This window comes from Pimephales promelas, chromosome 16, assembly GCF_988280905.1.
Source record: "Pimephales promelas chromosome 16, fPimPro1.hap1.1, whole genome shotgun sequence".
Taxonomy (NCBI): domain Eukaryota; kingdom Metazoa; phylum Chordata; class Actinopteri; order Cypriniformes; family Leuciscidae; genus Pimephales; species Pimephales promelas.
Window position 1 is genome coordinate 31,609,898 of NC_142784.1, and position 24,610 is coordinate 31,634,507.

At 38.7% G+C, this 24,610-nt stretch overlaps 2 protein-coding genes across 7 annotated transcripts in view; one reads left to right on the top strand and one right to left on the bottom strand.

The window, feature by feature from the left end:
• Nucleotides 1–660: 660 nt before the first annotated feature.
• naalad2 (N-acetylated alpha-linked acidic dipeptidase 2) lies at nucleotides 661–13,206 on the top strand. Its single transcript, XM_039660344.2, has 19 exons — nucleotides 661–985; nucleotides 2,001–2,106; nucleotides 2,410–2,596; nucleotides 4,243–4,344; nucleotides 4,726–4,851; nucleotides 4,949–5,135; nucleotides 5,844–5,937; nucleotides 6,752–6,847; nucleotides 7,568–7,653; nucleotides 7,764–7,883; nucleotides 7,984–8,066; nucleotides 8,570–8,633; nucleotides 8,778–8,845; nucleotides 9,117–9,205; nucleotides 9,303–9,393; nucleotides 9,468–9,732; nucleotides 12,365–12,446; nucleotides 12,604–12,696; nucleotides 12,998–13,206. Exons 1-19 carry the CDS (start codon nucleotides 676–678, stop codon nucleotides 13,188–13,190), a joined length of 2,442 nt encoding a protein of 813 aa, XP_039516278.2. The 5' UTR covers nucleotides 661–675; the 3' UTR covers nucleotides 13,191–13,206.
• Nucleotides 13,207–15,557: 2,351 nt separating this feature from the next.
• LOC120470830 (NLR family CARD domain-containing protein 3-like) overlaps nucleotides 15,558–24,610 on the bottom strand; it is a 59,537-nt gene continuing 50,484 nt past the window's right edge. For 2 of the 6 annotated variants that reach the window (XM_089120681.1, XM_089120685.1), the window contains 5 exons: nucleotides 22,734–24,596; nucleotides 21,998–22,168; nucleotides 18,274–18,444; nucleotides 16,600–16,778; nucleotides 15,558–16,201 (listed from right to left, as the gene is read on the bottom strand). In XM_089120681.1, the coding sequence (XP_088976807.1) occupies nucleotides 16,200–16,201; nucleotides 16,600–16,778; nucleotides 18,274–18,444; nucleotides 21,998–22,168; nucleotides 22,734–24,596 (2,386 nt within the window). In that variant the 3' untranslated portion in view covers nucleotides 15,558–16,199. Of the gene's footprint in view, nucleotides 16,202–16,599; nucleotides 16,779–18,273; nucleotides 18,445–21,997; nucleotides 22,169–22,729; nucleotides 24,597–24,610 lie in introns of those variants that run through there. The other 4 variants (XM_089120682.1, XM_089120684.1, XM_089120686.1 and 1 more) reach the window with 3 other exon arrangements.

Sequence of the window (24,610 nt, forward strand, 5' to 3'; positions counted from 1 at the left end):
AATAACACATTTTTAAAGCACAGTTTAAATACGGTCACGTGAAAATGAGAGCGCGGTGCAGTTCCATTATTCACCACAGATTTACATTGTAAATTTGTGGGGGCGCTGTTGAGCTATAGATGGCTCCATCTGCCCCGGTTTAGTATCATCCTTGCGCTACATCCTAATATATCCTGTTCACTTTACGTCTAGAAAATCCGAAAAATATTTGTTGCAGAATAAATGCTGAACAGATTTATAATTAATTATCAATTGGCTTTATGCACAGCTGCACTACTTCCTGAACTTCAGCCAGCTCCTTGTTTCCTGTCAGCCATTATTGGACAAATTGATTAATTCAGGTGTGCCTGACCTCAGTAGTCATGGCAACAATAATCAGACACACCTGAATTAATTAAGTTTGCCCAATAAAGGCAGACAGGAAACAAGGAGCTGGCTGAAGTTCAGGAAGTAGTGCAGCTGGACATAAAGCCAATTCAGTGCATATAGAGGTCTATGTTTTGATCAATATTTTGCCACACCTGTTACAAACGAGCCGCGCCACTTCAAATGGTCAGTGTGGTTTGATTTTGATGGGACTTTTTTATCTAGTCAGAGGTTGGGAGAACAAATCAGCTAGGTTTTAGGCTTATAATTAGGGTTAGTTGAAGTGGTTTATAATCAGCGTCAGCGGCGATGTTTAAACATTTGTCACTGCGAAGAGGAACGCGTAAAATTCTGCGCGAGGACTTCATGGATGAATCGAGCGAGTTGGTGAATCATTTTCACTCAAAGGAACCGATTCGCTGCAGTGAACTTTTGAACCCAAGCCAACCAAGACCCGCCCACATCTCCCTCCTCTGCTCTCCTACTCGCAGTTGTGGTTCTTCAACTTTCAACAAGTTATGTGCGCCGCTTGGTCAAATGGGATCTGAGGATAAACTAATCAGCTGGATCTGCCGGTTAACGGTTATTACAGCTTTCTTCTTGATCGGCTTTATTATTGGTGAGTTTCTCTTCCTTTAAATACGTAACGTTATTTTTTGATCATGTGCAATGAGCTCGCGAGACAGGTTGTTTTTGACTGTCATTTGTGCATCATTTCCCATATGTTGACACAAAGTTGCCAAATAGGGTTTTTTCGAAGTATCACCGCATATGTTTATTCATTTTTCATTGCTTATGGTGAAAATCTAATTGTGGTGTTTGACAGCTGTTGGTCTCACCTGTCCAGATCTCCTTCTGCATTCCTCACTTCTTGAATGTCTGGCTTTAGGACAGGTGTGACTATAGGCTACTGAGACCCTGAGATCTTTATTTTAAAACAGGTGTTTACATAACTGTATTTGGATAAATACGTTTACAGATAAACACAGTCTTGAAGAAATGTTTAAGGGTCCCACAACCTGGAAATATCAGAGATTTTTTTTTTTTTTTAAGATCTGGAAAACTCATGGAAATATAAATCAGCCTATATTTATTTTCCGAATGCATTTATTTTGTGTAATTATGTTAAGATCTAAATATTGCATTAGCTAGAATTTGCTCCCTATGAGTTAGATTCCTTCATAAACATGCTAAACCAAATCTGCATGGAAAAAAAGTCATGAAAATCCATTCGACAAATGTTTGAAATGATGTTTTGCTCACTTTGTTTATTGTTGCTTTCAATGATACATTACACTCAGTCTTAAAAATAAAGGTTCTGTATTGGAATTGGTGCTTCCATGAAGAATCTTTAACATTAATGGAACATTTCTATTGTACAAAACATTCTTCAAATGTTCCTTACACTCGTTTCTTTGAATAACTGTTCAGTCAAAGGTTCTTTGGGGAACCCAAACTGGTTCTTCTATGTCATTTCTGTGAAAAAAAAACCTTTAGTAACCTTTATTTTTAAGAGTGAGTGCATTAATGTTTAATTCTGAACACACCATCATCATCATGATCTAAACCGATGAATCGGGAATATGTCTCAGATCTGGTTTGGTGTAACAGGTGTGTGTTTCTCATCATCTTAGGCTGGTTTGCTCGACCTACAACTGTCAATCATGGACACGCATCGAAAAGCTTCCTGCGCGACTTTCTGGATGAGATGAAAGCAGAGAATATTAAACAGCATCTCAGGTGCCTTTAAATAAACCAGTCCTGATATTATTGAATATTAAGTGCATTTAAAACACACAGTAAGGTGGTGATACAACTGCATGTATTGTTGGCGGATTATAGGTAATATAAATGTAGGAGTTGCATCCTTTTTAGGTAATTTATGAACTTTTTATTTTCTTTATTATTTATGTTTAGTTTAGGGACGAATGTTTTATGTGGAGTGAATGATGGATGTTTTTGGGTTGGTTGATGTTGTTAGCCTGCTAGCCTAGCTGTGCTTCCCATTTCGAGATTGGCCAGTCTAGACTGTGTTTGTCATAGGAAGTTCACCAGGCTTCCACACCTGGCAGGAACGCAGCAGAATCTGGATCTGGCGGAGCAGATCGGAGCCGAGTGGAGGGAGTTTGGGTTGGACTCGGTAGAGCTGGTTCCCTACGACGTGTTGCTGTCATACCCAAATAAAACAACACCCAACTACATCTCAATAGTGGACCAGCTGGGCAATGAGGTTCATACTGACAACCAGAAACCCAACACACACACACACAAGGCTTCTTTTGAAGGAATCTAGTCATGACGCTCTTCCCTTTAGATATTGCAATCGATGTTGCACAATTATAAAATTGCAAAATGTTTTCCTGAAAGTTTCCTTGCACCCACATGCACTTCTTCAGACCAAACACATTTGCATTCTTTAAAATAGAAGAGAGTGCATTAGTGTCCGCCCGCTTTTCCAGCGGCGCTGGTTGAGGACAGTACAGGTGAAACTCGAAAAATTTGAATATCATGCAAAAGTTGCAAAACTTTTAGTAATTCAACTTAAAAGGTGAAACTAATATATTTTAGACTTGTTACATGCAAAGTGAGATATTTCAAGCCTTTATTTGTAATAATTGTGATGATTATGGCTTACAGATTATGAAAACCCCAAGTTCCAAATTAGAATATTGTTTTTCATAAACCAAAATCATTAAAATGATAACAAATAAAGGCTTGAAATATCTCACTTTGCATGTAATGAGTCTATATAATATATTAGTTTCACCTTTTTAGTTGAATTACTGAAATAAATAAACTTTTGCACAATATTCTTTCAATATTCAATATTAATTTTTTGAGTTTCACCTGTATTTTTTATTTATTATTTATTTTTATATTATATGAATGTATAAATTCGTTGTTAAAACGTTTTAAGCCATGAATCAAACCAATCAGTGTTGAGGTGAATCATAACACAAACTTTGATTTAAAGCAAAAAAGCTTTTGAAAATCGATCAGACAAAAATACAAAGGTAACGGCTTTAGTGAACTACAATAAAACTACTCATTTACAGATGTTGAGAATATGTATAAAAAAAAATATATTTTAGAGTTATTGCAAAATATGCATATATATACACACACAAACATTTCAATATTTTGAGTGTAGGGACATTGACTCGGCCCGTCATTCGCAGTGCTTGGCATATTTTGATATTTTGGCGCGAGTTGCTTTTTTCGACTCTGATTGGTGTAATCTTCAGTACAGCATCATGGGTAATGTTTTTCACCACGAATTCCACTGTTACACACAATTATTTTAAAACTAAGCTGAAATAATGCTGTCTAACGGCTTCAACACGAGCAAATACCATCGATCAACAACCCCATTGCTCACAGTTTATAATTTAACATTAAAAATCAATTCCTTTGAGTTTTTAATTTCTGGAACCCGACTGTTGCGCTCTATTCAGTCCACAATTCTATCTTTAAAACAGAATTTTTAGAACGAATCAGGCCTGATGATGTCATTTATATCCTCTAGCTCTTTAGAAAGACATTTATGCACTTTGTGTTTTTAAGAACCCAGATCAATGATCTGAAGAACGTAAAATGTGACTTTTTTTATACCCCCCAAAAAACAAACAGTCAAAAGAACATGTTCTGTTCTTTCTCTGTCATGACATCAGAAGCCTGATGAAGAGCAAGTGTGTGTTAAAGGCCTTTATCTGGTCACGAGTGAGGCTGTGAGCAGCGGCTGCAGGTTGTGATGGTGACAGATTAAAGTCCATGACTCTGTCGGAGGATGTTTTATACTGATTACAGTGCAGAATTCAATCAATGGCAGATGTCTCTCTCTCTCTCTCTCTCTTTCTCTCTCTCTCTCTCTCTCAGGTCTTTAAAACGTCTCTGGCTGAGCCGATCCCTGAAGGTTATGAACATGTTACTGATATCGTTCCTCCCTATAGTGCTTTCTCTGCGAAAGGTCAACCAGAGGTGATGCACACCACACATACAGCACAATTTAAAACTCAAAACTGACCCTGTTTATGTCTCATCTGTGCTAGATTAATCCAACTCAAAATGAAATAAAAGGCTTGTTCTCATAATGTTTCATCATTCAAAAATGATCAAACTTTAAGGATCATGTGACACTGAAGACTGGAGTAATGATGCTGAAAATTCAGTTTTGATCACTAGAATAAATGATTTTTACCATATATTCAAATAGAAATCAGTTATTGTAACTTTTAATATTGTTTCACAATATTACTGTTTTTACCAATGCAGGCTTGGTGAACATAACATTAAAACAAACTGTAACGGTAGTTTACTGTAAGTTTACAGAAGTTGTGACCTGATTTGTGTGTGTTGTAGGATGAGCTGGTGTATGTTAACTACGGACGGACGGAGGATTTCTTTAAGCTGGAGAGAGAGTTGGGAATAAACTGTACGGGAAAAATCGTCATTGCTAGATATGGAAAAATCTTCCGTGGGAACAAGGTAGCTTTGGATGTAATGTTCAATGAGTTATTTCATCTTTACATAAGAAAGATGGGTTTGGAGGGACAGCTAATCCTCTGTGTGTGTGTGTTTGCAGGTGAAGAATGCCATGTTAGCGGGGGCTAAAGGGATCGTGCTGTTCTCGGACCCTGCGGATTACTGTGCGGACGGCGTTGAGCCGTATCCCAAAGGCTGGAACCTGCCGGGAGGAGGCGCTCAGAGAGGGAACGTCCTGAACCTGAACGGGGCGGGAGACCCCCTCACACCGGGATACCCGGCCAAAGGTGCGACAGAGACTCTCCAGGACATTACAGACCAGTTAGGCTAGTCTTTCCTTCTCTATTGTGACATTGAAACGACTTCTCGAACAAGACTAAATTAGGGCGGGGCTTGATTTTCTCTGAGGGGAATTGATTGGATGGTTGTGGTTTGCTATTGGTCGATCTCATGTGATTGACAGGTTGCCCCGCCCTCATGCCAATAAACACATCATCAGAGAAGAGATGTCGCCGTGAGAGGGACGATATTTTGATTTAAGATTACGAGGCACATGAATTTAAAAAGGTAACACTTTACAATAAGGTTCATTAGTTCACATTAACAAACTAATGTAGTTATTAACTAGTATTAAATTAATTATTAAATTAGTATCTAGTATCTAAATTAGTAACTAGTATCTTTGTAAACATTAATTTCAACTTTTACTGATACTTTATTCAAATCTTGTTGACATTAGGTAATGCAATGTGAATTAATTAGGACAAACGATGAAAAGCTGGATTATTACTAACTAACGATAACAAAGACAGTAACAAATTAATTGCTCATGGATAGTTCATGTTCGTTAGTTCATTAACTAATGTTTAATAAAGCGACCTTATTGTAAAGTGTTACCACAAAAAAATAATGATGTACACAGATTAATATGCATTTATAGTAATACATAAATAAATAGTGAATCTTGATTTATGATGACTTTGAATGTGTTGTAGAATACACGTACCGGTCCAGCATGGAGGACGCCGTGGGGCTTCCCGGGATTCCAGTGCATCCCATTGGATATCATGATGCGGTTCTCCTGCTGCAGTGAGTCGGCCACTGCTCAAAACAATATGATGGGATAAAAATTATTTTTAAATACTTTTCATTTAACAGTACAATAGTACTAAGCTAATCACATACTGGTTTTATCAATTGCATAATATAGTTAAACATTACTTGTAATACAAGTACTCTTTTTTTTAGAGTACAATAGTATCATTCTAATAGTTTATAACTTAAATAATAAAACTTATTTAGAACTTAAATAATAATACAAAATAGTAGGGCTGTCAAACGATTAACTGTGATTAATCGCATCCAAAATAAAAGTTTGTGTTTACATAATATATGTGGGTGCACTGTGTATAATTATTATATATATATATATATATATATATATATATATATAAATACACACACATGCTTGTATATATTTAAGAAATATTTGTATGTATATAGTGTATATAGATTTATATATAATTTATATTATATATCAATATTTTATATATAAATATTTTTTTCTTAAATATACATGCAAGTGTAAGTATTTATATATACAAAATAATTATACACAGTGCACCCACATATATTATGTAAACACAAACTTTTATTTTGGATGCGATTAATCACGGTTAATCATTTGACAGCCCTACAAAATAGTAATAATAGTAATATTTAATCATTTAGTAATTATTATTTAATAGTCAAATTGAATAGGGAATCAGTTTTTTTGCTTGACCTGATCACATTTGTTTCATTGATTTAAATTTGCAATATCTTTTATATATATATATATATATATATATATATATATTTACCTCACCTGAAACGAGTCATTATATGATGTCACTTCCTGTAGGCATATGGGTGGGCCTCTTCCTCCGGATAACTGGAAGGGTTCACTCAACATCTCGTATCGACTTGGACCGGGATTCATGGACGGATTTAGCCAGAAGTACGAGACTTTCCTTCCTGTAAATCCACAATGAAACTCTATTTAATTACATAATGTCTAATTTGCATATTTAAGCATAACATTTCAGAAATTTGCATTACTTAATGGACAGTGCTGAGTGATATTAGTTCAAATCATGTCACCTGTGGTGTCTAGCTTTAAGATTTAAGTTTATATATGAAATTAATGCAGGAAATGAAATGTAGATTATGTTCAGTCAGACGGTTACTATTCTAAACCAAAGTCAAAACCTCAACCATTAAATCCCCGACTTTGAACCCCTCAACCTCTGATCCCGCTGATCTGAAGTGAGACTTCAACTTTACACAATCGTAATCAGCTGACACACACATATTCACACACTCCTGGTAATCGTTAACTGATCTGAATGCATGATGTCAGCAGTGGAGAGAGGTTTGTGCCCTCCGCGATCTCATGCAGGGGCAGAGGCCACACGTTTGCTTCTCACAATACACACACACACAGAAAGATTCACACACACTTCTGTGGATCTGTTGTTTTTCAGTAATGAATTCTGGAGGTCCGCCAGTTTACACAATGGCCTTGTCTTTGGCCAGCCCAAGTTACATAGACACACACACACTGTGCAAGAACCAATGCTACGCTGCATGTTTGAGCTCCTGCAAGAACCATATAAAAATTTTTTTTTTTTCTTAACTGAAATATAAAGGATTGTTTTTTGTCTTTGTGATATTTTAGTAAAGTACGTATGAACATCCACACCAACAATCAGGTGACCCGTATCTACAACGTGATTGGCTGGATCCGAGGAGCCGTGGAGCCAGGTGACATTACATTATCTGGCTTTATTTAGAGGGTGATTTTTCACAGTTGAGTTACTCCGTTCGAGAGTTTATTTTATACGATCTAGTCGAGTGTGTTTCTGTGTGTTCAGACAGGTACGTGATTCTGGGCGGCCATCGTGACGCTTGGGTTTTCGGAGGGATTGATCCCGTGTCAGGAGCCGCTGTGGTGCACGAGAACGTGAGAGCGGCTGGACAACTCATGAAGAGAGGTGTGTGTGTGTGTGTGTGTCTCACCCGTTTAAACAGGACACTTATTTTGTTCTCAGTTTTTTTTTGTAATGACCGTGTGTGTGTGTGTGTGTGTTTCAGGCTGGAGGCCGAGGAGAACGCTGATCTTTGCCAGTTGGGATGCAGAAGAGTTCGGTCTGCTGGGATCCACAGAATGGGCTGAGGTACGAGTAAATGAATGAAAGAAGGAACAAATGAGGGACTAGAAACATGAATCAATGTATTCTGATTGATTGAATGCGTAGAAAATGTAATTAATGATGAATATATATGAACGATTGATTGGTTTAATGAGAAAATGCCTGAATGAATCATTGAATATATGAAAAAATTGCAATGATGAATGAATAAACGTCATGTTAGAAGCGGCGCTTAAGTTAATAACGATCGTTGCAACAGAAGTGAATCAATCAAAACTAACTTTAGCTGGAAAATAACATTATTAAAGAGCCACTATAAAACCAAACCATTCTATTATCACTGCTTTGGAATAATCTATATTGGTAAAATCACTATAATTGAAGGTGACTTGACCGAATGAATGAATGACTGAACAGTTGAATGCAAAAATGAACCCTTGATTAAACAAAAGAATCGGGTAATACAGCGAATCATTGAATGAATGAAATGAATCTCAGTTTGCTGAAAGCTGCATGTGTGTTTGCAGGATAAAGCCCGAGTCCTGCAGGAGCGAGCCGTGGCCTACATCAACGCAGACTCTGCTATCGAGGGTAGTGACACACACACACACACACACACACACACACACACACAGAGTATCTGAACTAGAGACTAAAATTAACAGATGAGATTAACACTGCTTCTACAGACAGAGATATACTCATCATTTTGTGTGTGTGTGTGTGTGTGCGCAGGTATGTACACACTGAGGGTCGACTGCACCCCCTCCCTACACACTCTTGTTTATGACATCACCAAGAAGGTGAGAATCAGTTTAGAAAAGTTTATTTAGATCTGTCTATCTATTGTTCTGTTTTACTATCAATATTTCTCACTATATAAATGAAAGTGATGTTAATATGTGTAAATAAGTGTAAATAAGTGATGTTAATATGTGATAGCGTACATAAGTGATGTAAATATGTGTAAATAAGTGATGTTAATATGTGTAAATAAGTGTAAATAAGTGATGTTATTATGTGCTAGCGTAAATAAGTGATGTAAATATGTGTAAATAAGTGATGTTTGTGAAGGTTTTGAGTCCAGAGGATGGAGAGGAGGGCATGAGTCTGTACGAGAGCTGGCACAAGCGAGACAACTCCACAGACAGAGACGCGCCATGGTACTGACGGGATCATAATCATCTAGAAGACCATCTGATTGATTATAGATTTTGGAGATCCATCATATGCATTTTAAATGTGTGTGTTCTCCTGCAGGATCAGTAAACTGGGATCTGGAAGTGATTTTGAAGCGTATTTCATCAGATTAGGGATTGCGTCTGGAAGGGCGAGATACACCAAAAACCGGGTCAGTGTTTACATCTACGCAAAATAGACTTTTTTGCAGCATTTCAATAGTTTTGTACCACCTTTCCCCCCCAGAAAACCGAGCGCTACAGCAGTTACCCGGTTTACCACAGCGTGTACGAGACCTATGAGGTCGTGGAGCGCTTCTACGACCCGAGTTTCCGGCGGCTGGAGGCGGTGTCCCGTGTTCGAGGGGGACTGATCTTCAGTTTGGCTGATTCTCTGATCTTACCTCTGGACTGTACAGAATACGCCTCGTCTCTCAGCAAATACGCTAACAGCATTCACCAGCTAGCACTGAAGCATCCTGACGCCATGCAGCAGTTCGGCATCTCATTCGGTACACTAACTATGCAAGATTAGTATGTTCAAACTATGCACTGTAACCGCGTTTCCACCGGAATTAGCCATTATAATTTGTCCCAGGAACTTTTTTTTGTCCACCGTGGTCTAGAGTACCGTGAAGATCAGGCAAATTAGTTTGGTGACGTAGGACTGCTTGTGGTCCCGCGGTGTTTCATTGAGATTAAAGATGATCTAAGCATTGTTGCGCGTTTTTTAGGTCAAAATTTTTTTTGTCACATATAGCAAACATCCCCTCACTATCAGCTAGCTGACTGTCCCCTGAACACACTGGGAAAAAATGCGGTCTCTGTACAGTCCCTCGCGAAAAACGCGATTATGCGATGGCTGAATTCAATGCAAAATCAGCCAAAGTCCGCATATTCATTGGGGGGGCCGCATTTTTTCAAATATGTCGCACTTTCGCTGCATAAATTGCCGATTTCCGTGCAAAATATGCAGGGTTTACATTATTTTATAATTCTCGCATTTTCGTGGCAAAAAAAAAAAAAATATATCTAACGCCGCCTTCACACTGGCAGTTGAAATCAGCTCTGATGCAGCTGCGAAACGACCGGAAGTCATTCATTTCCTATGGAGATTCGCAGACCGCATGCGAATGGGTCCGAAAAGGGTCCGACCGAGTGCGGTGCGAAGAAAATCGTGTCCGTTGGTCATCCGGATGCAATCAAAAATTTGAACTCTTGCGAAAAGCTACGGACGGTTCCTATCCGACAATTCCAGCGGAAGTTGACCGTTGCTATGGTACTGATAAACAAACCTGAATTATTAACTTTTAATAAAATAAATAATGATTTTATAACGGTAAGTTGTCATGTCATTTTTTATTTTCATGACTTTCTAATGTTATTAGGGCAGTTAATACAATTAAATTGTAGGCAGACATTGAACTATTGACCACTATATCACATTTTTATTTGACCTGACGAGTCAACGTCCTGAGCAACTTTCCTCACGCAGCATAACCCTCATCAGAGAGATCATACAGAACTGACAGAGTCAACCTTTCTAATCTCTCCGCCATTTTTGTTCTACCCGCGTCCGAGTCTTTTCACTGTGTAGTACGACGTCCGTTGGGAATGTATTGCGTATTGCGGAGCTGATTTCAACTGCCAGTGTGAAGGCGGCGTTAGCAGAAAGTTGAAAAATGTTGCGTTTGCTTCACACAAGATTTTTGCAAGTGACAGTTTTTGCAAGTTCCCGCAATTCTTGCAAGTTCCCGCAATTTCTCTGCGTTTTTCTGGAAGGACTGTCTGCAGACTGCCCAGGCTCCACAAACAGCAACAAAAACAAACTGGGGCCAACCTGGATCGCGAAACATAACAAACAGTGTTAGAGCCAATAACCGACAAGAAGGATTTGGGGAGTTAGTGCACGGATGAGGAGGGAGGGTCGAGTTAGCGTCCGTTTTGTTTGACAATACTTCGAACGTCAACAAGATGTGAGGTCACCCAACATCACGTAGAGCACCTTTAATAAAGCCTGAACCTCGTCGTCGGTCCATCGGTTGTATTTTTAAAACTTCAGTGCTTAGCAAACAACAGTTACTGCACGCACTGCAACAGACTTTTAAAAATGGTGATTGAAATAAAATGGTGCGTGGAGTCAACCAATCAAAATGCGGCATGAACTCAACCAATACGCGTGTTCAGCGCCCAATACCAACCCCGAAATTTCCCGAAATTTGAAAGAGTACTACCTCACGAGCAGGGACTTTATGAGGGGGAAATATTTACCCAGAACTTTTAGACCCTGGTGGTTCCTGCAGTCGACACACACCGACTATCACCCAAAGTCCTCAGTTCCTGCGGCTTCTGAAAAATAAAGACTCTTTATTGGCATTGAGTTAAATGAAGTGCCTTTAACATCCATGTAATCTTTCCTTTACACAAAAGATTCTTTATAGTGGAAAACGTTTCTTCAGATGATTAAAATGTTATTCACAATCAAAAAAAAAAATGTAAAAAGGAAATATTAGGATTTTTTAGTGTGTGATGATCAGTGTCAGTGTTTCTGAACTCCCTGAAACGCCTCCATCGTAGTCTTGAGTTTCTTCCGGGAATGAACGCGTCATAATATTCCTCATTTAAATAATTCATACGCAGAATAAAGGGGTGGAGCTAGTTAGTAGTGTGTTGAAACTGGCAGTTATGGTAAGGGGCGGGACAATCACAACACACTGATCCAGTTGACCAATCAGGGCACAGTGTGCTTTTCAGAAGGAGGGGATTCACAGAGACAGGAACTAAACAGAGCATTACTGACAGACTGGGAAGAGAGGAGCGGCAACAATGGAGAATATGGGAAAAATAATGAACATTCACGCGTGAAAACTTACTTTAGTAAAAACACAACACCAAGAATGTGAAAAAGGACATAAAAGGTCCACTTTAAGATCTGATCACTGAAAGCTTCAATGAAGAACTAAAACTGGTTCTTCTGTGCCTTAGCTGCAAAAACACCCTATCTGAGACTGTAGCACGTTAAAAAATGTGTGCCTTAGAAACGAGTATAAAAATTTATACATGCAATAATTTCCATGTCAAATGCAAAACTCTTGAATTATCTTGCTTCCTGACAGTCATCCTCTTCTTTTATCATGTTTCTAGATTCTCTCTTCTCAGCCGTCGAGAACTTCACGGTCGCAGCGCGAGACTTTCATCAGCGCCTCGATCAGCTCGACACTTCTAAGTACGAATGACAAAACAACAGCACAGTCTTCAGCACTGAAATGCTAGGTTTGAGTTCACACACAGGTTAGGTGTTGTATTATAGAGTCTCATGGCCTGTCATATGATGTCACTCATGACACATTGCACCTGTTACCTTATCTTTATCTGTCTCTCAGTGCCCTGGATGTGCGGATGGTAAATGATCAGCTGATGTATTTAGAGAGAGCTTTCATTGATCCGTTGGGTTTGCCTGGAAGACCATTTTACAGGTAAAGCACAATCTATCATTACATAGTGAAGTTCATAACTCAAGTTTAACACTTAGGATTAGTGCTTCAAGTCTAAAAACACAAACAATCACACGTTTTGTAGTATTAGAGCTCTAAAGAACGGCTTTTTCTTACCCACAATGCACTGTCAAATACCAAATTTAGCATCACCTGTACTTCCATTAAGAAGGTAATAACCACTCAACAGTGTTTCTGGATCAGTTTAAGTATTACCTGTGTCTGAATAGATGTTTTTATGCACAAACAACATGTTTGTCTTTTTCTCTTTCGTTTCTTCCAGGCATATCATTTTTGCTCCCAGCAGTCACAATAAATACGCAGGCGAGTCTTTCCCAGGGATTTATGACGCTTTGTTCGACATTGAGAATGCGGCGAACCCGCAGAAGGCCTGGGACGAGGTCGAACGCCAAATCAGCATCTCTGCCTTCACCGTCAACGCAGCCGCCGGGACGCTAAAGCCGGTCGCCGGATAGACAGACTTCCTTTAAATCTGCTTTTCAAAACATGTTTTTGATGCACAAATACAACATGTACGCAGAATAGATAGTTCACATGTCAATGTTTTATCAAACGCAGAAACTATAAGGACCTGACATGCAGATCTGTGTCTCGAGCGAGCCGATAGATCGTCAATAATGAGCAGATTTCTTTCATCCAAAGAGATGATTTAATTTAGGACACAATCTTATTCAGTTAGGGTTGACTGTAATGTTACTGTCTGAATCCCTGATCTAGAACCAATAGGCAATCACTACCGACATATTTTACAGGTTTTATAGTGTTATATTTGATGAAGTGTACTGTACAATGTCATAAAGTTGAACTTTTCTATCGACTTACATTGTAAATTGTAAAAGCAATGTTTTTTGTGGCTTGTAAATCTTGCATAAATTGTGACATTTGAGAGAATTATTTGTAAAACTATTGTTACATACACTCACCGGCCACTTTATTAGGTACACCTGTCCAACTGCTCGTTAACACTTAATTTCTAAGCAGCCAATCACATGGCGGCAACTCAGTGCATTTAGGCATGTAGACATGGTCAAGACAATCTCCTGCAGTTCAAACCGAGCATCAGTATGGGGAAGAAATGTGATTTGAGTGACTTTGAACGTGGCATGATTGTTGGTGCCAGAAGGGCTGGTCTGAGTATTTCAGAAACTGCTAATCTACTGGGATTTTCACGCACAACCATCTCTAGGGTTTACAGAGAATGGTCCGAAAAAGAAAAAACATCCAGTGAGCGGCAGTTCTGTGGGTGGAAATGCCTTGTTGATGCCAGAGGTCAGAGGAGAATGGCCAGACTGGTTCGAGCTGATAGAAGGGCAACAGTGACTCAAATAACCACCCGTTACAACCAAGGTGGGCAGAAGAGCATCTCTGAACGCACAGTACGTCGAACTTTGAGGCAGATGGGCTACAGCAGCAGAAGACCACACCGGGTGCCACTCCTTTCAGCTAAGAACAGGAAACTGAGGCTACAATTTGCACAAGCTCATCGAAATTGGACAATAGAAGATTGGAAAAACGTTTCCTGGTCTGATGAGTCTCGATTTCTGCTGCGACATTCGGATGGTAGGGTCAGAATTTGGTGTCTACAACATGAAAGCATGGATCCATCCTGCCTTGTATCAACGGTTCAGGCTGGTGATGGTGGTGTCATGGTGTGGGGAATATTTTCTTGGCACTCTTTGGGCCCCTTGGTACCAATTGAGCATCGTTGCAACGCCACAGCCTACCTGAGTATTGTTGCTGACCATGTCCATCCCTTTATGACCACAATGTACCCAACTTCTGATGGCTACTTTCAGCAGGATAATGCGCCATGTCATAAAGCTGGAATCATCTCAGACTGGTTTCTTGAACATGACAATGAGTTCGCTGTACTCAAATGGCCTCCACAGTCACCAGATCTCAATCCAATAGAGCATCTTTGGGATAAGGTGGAACGGGAGATTCGCATCATGGATGTGCAGCCGACAAATCTGCGGCAACTGTGTGATGCCATCATGTCAATATGGACCAAACTCCCTGAGGAATGCTTCCAGCACCTTGTTGAATCTATGCCACGAAGAATTGAGGCAGTTCTGAAGGCAAAAGGGGGTCCAACCCGTTACTAGCATGGGGTACCTAATAAAGTGGCCGGTGAGTGTACACATCTAAAATGATAAAAATTGCGAATAGAACTTGTTTCTGACCTTGAATTCATTGTGAAATCAGACCCGATATGATCAGGTTCAACGCGACAAAATCAATCTCGAAGTCACAGCCAATCAGAAGAGCTTGTGGGCGGGGTCTCTGGAAACGAAATGGACAAATACTTCATCAAATCCATAAATATACCATTACTTTAACATTATTGAAAATACACACCGACTGAAACAATCTTTGACATGGAACAGACTTGTTTGATCACAGAGTTGACGTTCTTCTTAGTTTTATTTTCAGGATCTGAAGTGAATTATTACATTTACATTTATTTATTTGGCACACGCTTTTATCCAAAGTGACTTACATTGCATTTCAAGGTTCACATTTACATTCCTATCAGTTCTTCTGATTATCCATTCTTTTATCCAGCTGTCAGTGTGTGTATAAAGGTCACCCAAACTGATATTCACACACTCATTAGACACTTTTAACATTAAGTAAAGCACATAAACGATACCTGAGATATTTTCATTGTCATATATGTATGTGTATATACTATACATACATCACTTACCATATACATAAAACATGAATGTGACAATAGGATGGTTTTATAAACAATTTCCAGAGATGTTCCTCCTAATAAACCACTGTTTTACAAAAATAAAATATAGAGATGCATGTAATTTGAAAATTAGATTTAGTGAAATCTCCTGAAGAACATTTGAGAGTACAGTACAATAGTTTAATGTTTACAGTAACATGATAGAGTCTCAAACAGTAGATCCACATTAATATTTCATTCTAGTCTATTTCTATCTTCCAATCCATGACACAAGCAAACCTAATCCAAGCTAAACTGAGACTTAAACTTAAACTCGGCTGAGAGGAAGCGAATATGCATGAATATTAAGGCTGTAAATCATCAGAAACAACATGGAATGATAAAACAACAAAAAGGCAACAACGAGTGTGAACAAAGAGTCTCTTCTGTAGACAGACTCTTGATCAAACTTATAACACTTTTCCCAGCGCTGTCTGTATCGCACTATAAATCTATTGTCTAAGGCTTGTTTTCACTTTAACCGTTTGACACGTATTTTGAGTGTTTCTCCTTCTACATTGTAATCAATATCTAATAAAGTTGAAACAATTCAAAGCTGCTATTTTCAGCACTCATTTTCATGAGCCATTACTATAAAACAAGAAACTGGTGTGAAGTCACACACACACGTCAGTGTGATCGCTGTGTGTTTCTGTGTCTTCAGTCTCTTTATTCACCATCAGCTGATCCTGAGGAAACTGAACTGACGTCTAAACACTGAGAGTCCTACAATAAAACACACAGACACACACATATGAGTACGAGACATTACTGAGTCACATCACATCTGGAGATCATTTCAGGAAAACAGACAAAGATATTAGTATATTAGTTCACTTTATTTATCGTTCATGTAAACACGACGTTTGGATTCATCAGTCGAAATGAATTAATTCCAATTGAAACAAAAGTTGTGCATGTAAACATGTAAGAGATGAAAATATTAATATAGACCGAGCCTATTCATAGATCATATTCACATCACAGAATTAAACTCTTATTAAAAACAGTTTACAGAGAATAAAGTGGAGCTGAATTATTATCTTATATTCTCCAGTTTCACACATATGAGACCTGATACTGAGATTGGGTCAATATAAAGACTTGGAAAAAAATATACTCACAGTAGCGTAATGTCTTCAGTTTATAATGAGGATCATCCTTCAGTTTAGAGAGCAGCTTCTTTCCTGATTCTCTTATTTTATTCCCAGTCAGATCCAGATCTCTCAGGTGTTCAGGGTTTGAGCTCAGAGCTGAAGTCAGAGCAGCACAACCTTTATCTGTGACGCCACAATCACTCAACCTGTAGAGAACAACGACACACACTTCACTCTCTCAGTTCAGATCAGATCAGTTTAGCAGTGAATCCATTATTAAAGAGAAAGTTCAAACTTAAAGCACAAATTAATATGTGTTATAGAAATTTTAACATTCAAAGTTTAATTATGTTAACTAACCCTAAAGTTCTGATTTTATATTTCTAACATGTGATAAAACCTATCATACTTCCACTTCTTTGTCTCAAGGTGACTAAACTTTCTAATCTAGATCTAACAATAAAAAAAGATTAATCTTAGTTCCTTCTATTTAGGATGTAGCCATGAGACGAACTTTCAATATGAACTAACCATCAAACTACTTTTTGACTTAATGTAACCTTGTTCAAGATAGCTTTGAAGATGAATTGAACGTTCTGTTCTTTTACTATATTAGGACGTGATTTACTGAAATGTTAACCCCTTACTAACTGTTTTTGAGGATATAGGATATTTTGCTGACGTCACTAACAAAGGATGATGAGAGGATGGGGCTTGTTTTAAACAGTGTAACCTATCATATTGATAGAGTGTGACATTTACAGTCATAATGAAATAATTAGTCATGATGATTCTTTTTTTAATGTGTCTGGCATTATCATATAAAACATGTGTACTTCTTCTTTGAAGTTGAGATTCTCTGAGAATTGCTTGAGAACTCCCAGCTGAAATAAAGAGCATCTGAAGGACATTTGCTGAAGTCTGTCCGTCATTTATGCTGCGCAGCAAAGACAAGTAGGTTAGAATTATTAGCACCTGGCAGGACGTCGACGGTAGACACGTCAGGGTTATAGGATTAGTACCCAGCAGGTCGTCGACTGTAGACGCGCTGAGGTAAAAGTATAAGACTTGGTCAACTAGAGTGAGTATTATTGTAGAGTAGTCAGGTAGAAAAATCCATAACATATGTTTGAGGGATCATCAGATTGAGATCTAAAATGCCACAAAACATGATCATACAACATCTAAAGTATCATTCAATCAGGAAAAATAATCTCTTATTTGCACTATATTAAAATTCAGTCTAGAGCAAAATCTGCTTTTATAAATGACACTTTTCACTACATAGGTTAGTTTTACTGTTATGTACTAGATCGGTACTATATAATATACATGAAGTGTCAATTAGTGTGTGTGTGTGTTTTCATTTTACCAAATTAAAAACAATCCTCTAGAAAGAGTCACTGCAGAAAGATGAAGATAATTAACAGTAAGAATGAATCCAGCATGTTCTTCATTTCTCAGTTCTGACGGTGTTGAGCTCGAGTCTGTTTAAAGTCAAGAGACTGAAATGTTGATTGTGTGTGAAAGTGTGTATTTCAGTGTGACTCTCAGTCCTGCAGTTTCATGTTATTGAGGATCAGCTCGTGTGTTCAATCATTTCCAGCTCAATAATCTGAACTCACAGCAGCAGAAAGAGGCTGAACACTTCAAATATACTTTACATTGTGATTCATGTGTGAGAGTCAAATATGATCTTACCACAGTTTCTCCAGTTTACAGTGAGGATTCTGTAGTACATCACACAGCAGATTCACTGATTCTCCGATTTTATTCCATGACAGATCCAGATTTCTCAGGTGTTCAGGGTTTGATCTCAGAGCTGAAGTCAGAGCAGCAAAACCTTCATCTGTGACGCCACAATTCCACAACCTGTAGAGAACAACGACACACACTTCACTCTCTCAGTTCAGATCAGATCAGTTTAGCAGTGAATCCATTATTAAAGAGAAAGTTCAAACTTAAAGCACAAATTAATATGTTTGAGGGATCATTAGATTGAGATCTAAAATGTCTCAAAACATGATCATACAACATCTAAAGTATCATTCAATCAGGAAAAATAATCTCTTATTTAAACTTTAGCTGACGCTGGAAGGTCAGTTGTGGGTTATAATATTTTGCTGATTTCAACAGTTAATGTTTATTTTGACTTTATAGTTTATTTTTTGGACTTCATAGTTTAAATGTGTATTTTTGTATTGTTATAATTTCATAATTTTGGTTGCCGTTTGTATTTTATTATTATTCTGTGTGGAAGTTAAGTGTCATGTGACCCTGTACTGTACTGATTATTTCACCTGGACGTGTCAGTGTCAATGTAATGATGACATGTGAAACTAAGACCCCATATTAATGCTCCTGACTTAATCTACTGTTGGTTACCAGGCGAATAGGTAAAGGTTTTAATATTTTGTATATTATGTTGGTTTGTGTTTGTAGTGGTGTTGTGAGTAAAATTATGTTTTGGTTTTCCTTTGTGTCTTATTTTCACGGTGTCTCTGGAATAAATAAATAAAATGGACATCAGTACTCCGGAAGCGTGGACTGTTTTGTAACCAGCGAGTAGTTACATAAACTATATATAATTCAGTCTTGTGTAAAATCTGTCACAGTGTCTCGTTTGTGTTTCTCTGTGTTTCCACCAGAGGTCTTTTCCACAACGGTTTCCTTCACTCAGACTACATTTCCCATGATCCTGTTTGTCACTCATTGATTATTGCACACAGCTGTTTCCCGTCACCTTGTTAGTGTCTGTGTGATTATATGCCCTGTTTGTTTCTGTGATTGTCATCGAGTCCTTATTTTATGTGAACTGCACTTTGGAGTTGTTGTCTGGTTTGTTTCTTGATTTTGGACTGTGTTGTGTGGATTTTGACCCTTTGCCTGTCTGACGATTAGTGATGGCCAAATGAAGCGTTTCGAAGCATTATTGCTTTCTGATACAATTGTGTCGAAAATGGTTCATTACTCGAAGGTTAATTCAGAATTGCAGCACCATCTCCTGGTGAAGTAAATGTACTGCAACAAAGCTGACAACCATAAAATGCAAGTAGGCGTGTATATTAACGGCCCGTTTATGACGAGTTTACCGAAGCGATCAAAGCTGAAGTTCTGTGAAACTCATTTATAGGTGAATTGTACAGATACTGATGAATTTCATGTGTTCACTTTGACAATAAAACATTAAGCATGATGTGTGTGTGTGTGTGTGTGTGTGTAATTATTTCTTTAGACAAGGACAGAAGATCAGACCAGCTTAAAAAAAAGTTGGAAACATCACAGAAATTCTAATGGTTTCGATTAAAATACCAATAGGAACCATTTGCTTTTACCATTTAATCCACTACAGTAGAGACCCACAGAGACCACTATAATTCCCATGAAAACCATTAAATCCAGTAGAATTTCTGTAATGGTTTCCATGACTATAGAAACCATTACATTACTGCTTCTTTCCTGTGGGACCAGAACTCTATAACTTGTTTACTGGTGGACTGATTGAGAAAGATGTGCTTGTGTAACTGGTTGAACTTGAATAATGTAGCAGAGTTTTTTTGAAGTTTCTGTTTTTCTCCATATCATTCACTACATATGTAAAAATATTTGTATGCAGAAATGTCAAAGAACTAATATTATTCGGGAAAATAAGTTTAAAGTGTTCCCAAACTTGCGAACGACTTCACTTTCTCGATGGCTCCATCACAACACTAAAATAAACTCAATCACTCTCAATAATAACGCCAATCCAAACACCGACTACTAACCCGCGGTGTTGCCATGATTTGGCTTCACTTTTATGAGAAATACAGCCGACAGGTTTCAAACCAGTCAACACTGGATCGGGCTGTGAAAGCAGTCAGGCGGTTCACTAAAGGAGTGATCCAGTGTGTTTGCTTCAGACGTCATTTTCACGAGACTAGTGACGTAATGATACAAGCTCTGAAGCAGTGGTTCATTGCAAGGACCGTTCGAGTTTGAAGCGTCGGTGTCAGACGTAACATCACTACTGACGATGAGTATGGACATTAATAAGATAAACGACACTTTTCACTACATAGGTTAGTTTTACTGTTAAGCCGACTGCACACTGTGCGATTTTGGCCGTCTGAGACAAATTTAGCAAATCCTAAAAGTTTCCTCTGATCTGAGGCCGAACCTGAAGAGTTTGATGGTTAGTTTGATATTAGAGCTGCACGACTGATCGAAATGAAACCGCACGCGATCTGGTAAAGACTGAGATTATTTTATACAGTTTGTCAGTGAAGTACGGCTCTGTGATCAGTAGTAAATGCTGCTCCATCTGAAAGCCAGAGGCCGTCTCACATACACACTCTCTCTCTCTCACACACCAAATATGCTCCACAAACACTTATCATTCCAGGAAATCCCTATGGGCATCACACTATCTGTATCTGAATAAACAGAAGATTGAAACGCTTTGATTGATTTATTAAATGTCGTCTTTTGTTGGACAAAAGGTTCATAAAAGCTTCTCATGTTTGGAAAGATGTTTGATGTGTGTTGCTTTTTCAAATACACATTAAAAGCGACTCAAACTCGCAGTGCTTTCAGATGGAGCAGCGTTTACTGATCAGAGCCGTACGTCACTGACACACTGCACATCATAAATAATCACAGCTTTTGTGACTTCATAATAGTGATAAACAAAATCAGTTTAAGTGTGATTTCATGTTAATTGTGATTAATCTGCAGCTCTATTTGCAACATGACATCATGACTTTTGCGTAAACATATACGCCACTTTCGAGTCAGGTGGCGTGTTATCTCTACGCATTTTGAGCTATCCGCGTGTATCCGCGTGTATGCGTATATGTCTACGCCATTAACGTCCGCGTCATTCCGCGTGTCTGAACACGCAGTCAAATCTCCAGTCATAAATGCCATTAACCCCAGTGACGGTTAGGTTTAGGGACGGGGTTGAGGTAAGTCATATATTTATATAACGTTAAGTCAACGGCGTTCATAAACACGCTGAAAGGCGATTATGCGTCTTGATAGCACGCCAAAAATGGAAATACGAATTGGCGTGTCATACACACGCTACTTCATGAGATCAGTCTGCTATTTGATATGTTCACCGACAGCCGATTAATGACCGTTGCGTTCATATTTTACCTCGACGAGATTCTGCAGTGTCAGAAGATTTGACTCTCAGTCCTGCAGTGTGACTTCTCCTACGACAACCGTCACAATGTCTTTGTTTTTCAAGACGAGCCGAGACCAAAATAAACAGATTTCTTTGTAACGACCATTTCAATCTCTCGTGTAACGCAGCTCACATCACCAAACGTGTTCAATCATTTCCACTCAATAATCTGAACTCACAGCAGCAGAAAGAGGCTGAACACTTCAAATATACTTTACATTGTGATTCATGTGTGAGAGTCAAATATGATCTTACCTCAGTTTCTCCAGTTTACAGTGAGGATTCTGTAGTACATCACACAGCAGATTCACTGATTCTCCGATTTTATTCTCAGACAGACTCAGTTCTCTCAGGTGTTCAGGGTTTGATCTCAGAGCTGAAGTCAGAGCAGCAAAACCTTCATCTGTGACGCCACAATAACTCAACCTGTAGAGAGATGAAACTCAAATAGCAGAATATAAACACTATCAAACAGCTTTCCTACAAATTCCAATTCTTATCCAAAATTCAGTGCCGAGTTTTTCACACTCGCGAATCCTCTAATTAACTAAAACACAGATTATTAGCGAGTTATATTTTCTTTATACAGTGTATACTTTATAGTTTATAATGCATCTTTGTGAGATTGTGAACTGAGATGAGTGACAGATTTATAATGATTGTAAAGGGAGCGCTCTTCAGAGGTTATACATAATCCACTGAATAAATATTTAGTTTTTCTTGTTTTTCTTGTTTCTCCAGTTGTTTACTTGGTCTTAATTTCTTATCATTTACTTTAAATATTTAAATTCCTTCTTTATGAGCAAGAACATTCAACTACTAAACTAATTCATACACAAATTTGCCTGAAGGAATTTGACATTGTCACGGTTTAAGAAACACATCAAATCCTGACCACTGAACTCTACACAACATCTGCAGCACTGAAGATTGATGAACTTTTATTTTCTAATGTTTTAACAGTGAACTGATTGTTCTGATTGATACTTACTGAACTGATCTGGATTCTTTAATCACAGGAAGCAGCTTCTGAAGAACATTTCGTTTTTCAGTTTTATTGTCGCTTTCAACAAAATCATCAATATCAAACTTGTCCAGCTTCTCCTCTGATGTCATCAACACAAAGGCTACAGCTGACCACTGAGATGAAGAGAGTTTGGCTTCCTTTATTCTTCCAGATTTCAGATACTGTTGTATTTTCTCCACTAGTGAACGATCACCCAGTTCATTCAGACAGTGGAACAGATTGATGGATTTCTCTGGAGAGTTGATGGTCCTGATCTTCTCCTTGATGTACTCAACTGTTTCCTCATTGCTGTCAGATGTTCTCGTCTGTTTCATTAGTGTTTGTAGGAGAATCTGGAGAGACTTTACTGACAGACCCAGAAGAAACCGCAGGAAAAGATCCAGATGTCCATTTTTACTCTGTAGAGCCTCTTCCACAGCTCTCTGATGCAGCGCAGATAATGAAACATGTTCTGATGAATTTTGTGAAACTTCTTCTGTTGGAACATGTTTTGATGAATTGTTTTTAAACCAGTTCTTAACTTTAGACCACAAACTCTGTTTAGAGATTGGCCGGGAACTCTGTTTGGTGATTGGGTCAAACACATTTGTGTTGTTGATTGTACAGGAGAGATGCACATATAGAGCCGCTAGATGTTCCTGAACACTCAGATGAACAAAGCAGAAGACTTTCCCCTGATACCAGCCAAACTCCTCTCTGAAGATCTGAGTGCACAATCCTGAGTACACTGATGCTTCTGTCACATCAATGCCACACTCTCTCACGTCTTCCTCATAGAAGATCACATTGCCTTTCACAAGCTGCTGAAAAGCCAGTTTCCCCAGTTTGAGGATCAGGTCTTCATCGGTCACCTTCTTCTCATAGTCCTTCTCATGTTTGATGTTGGTCTGAAGGATCAGGAAGTGTGTGTACATCTGAGTGAGAGTCTTGGGAATCTCTCGTCTCTCTGCTTCGCTCATCATCTTCTCCAGAACAGCGGCTGAGATCCAGCAGAACACTGGGATGTGGCACATGATGTAGAGGCTCCTTGAGGACTTCAGGTGTGTGATGATTGTATTGGACAGACTCTGATCACTGACTCTCTTCCTGAAGTATTCCTCCTTCTGTGGATCATTGAAGCCTCGTACCTCTGTCACTCGATGGACACACTCAGACGGGACGAGATCGGCTGCTGCTGGTCTGGAGGTGATCCAGATGAGAGACGAGGGAAGCAGATTCCCCACAATGAGGTTCGTCAACAACACGTCCAGTGAGGCTGATTCACTCTCATCACACAACCTCACATCGCTCTGAAAATCCAGAGACAGACGACACTCGTCCAGACCATCAAAGATGAACAACACTTTATATTTGTCACTGGATATTTCTTTAGTTTCAGGGAAAAAGACATGAAGAAGCTCTGAAAGACTGAGTGTTTTGTCCTTCATCAGATTGATCTCTCTGAAAGGAAGTGGAAATATGAGCTGGACGTCCTGATTGTCTTTCTCTTCAGCCCAGTCCAGGATGAACTTCTGCACAGAGACTGTTTTTCCAATGCCAGCGACTCCCTTTGTCAGCACAGTTCTGACGGGTTTGTCTTGTCCAGGTAAAGGTCTAAAGATGTCATTGCATTTGATCGGTGTGTCCTCTGTTGCTGCTCTCCTGGATTGTGTCTCAATCTGTCTCACCTCATGTTCATTACTGATGTCTCCACTCTCAGTCTCTGTGATGTAGAGCTCTGTGTAGATCTCATTCAGGAGTGTTGGGTTTCTCTGCATTCCTGTTCCCTCATACAGACACTCAAACTTCTTCATCAGATTTGATCTAAACCTGTTGAGGACGTCATGGCTGTAAAGTTAAAA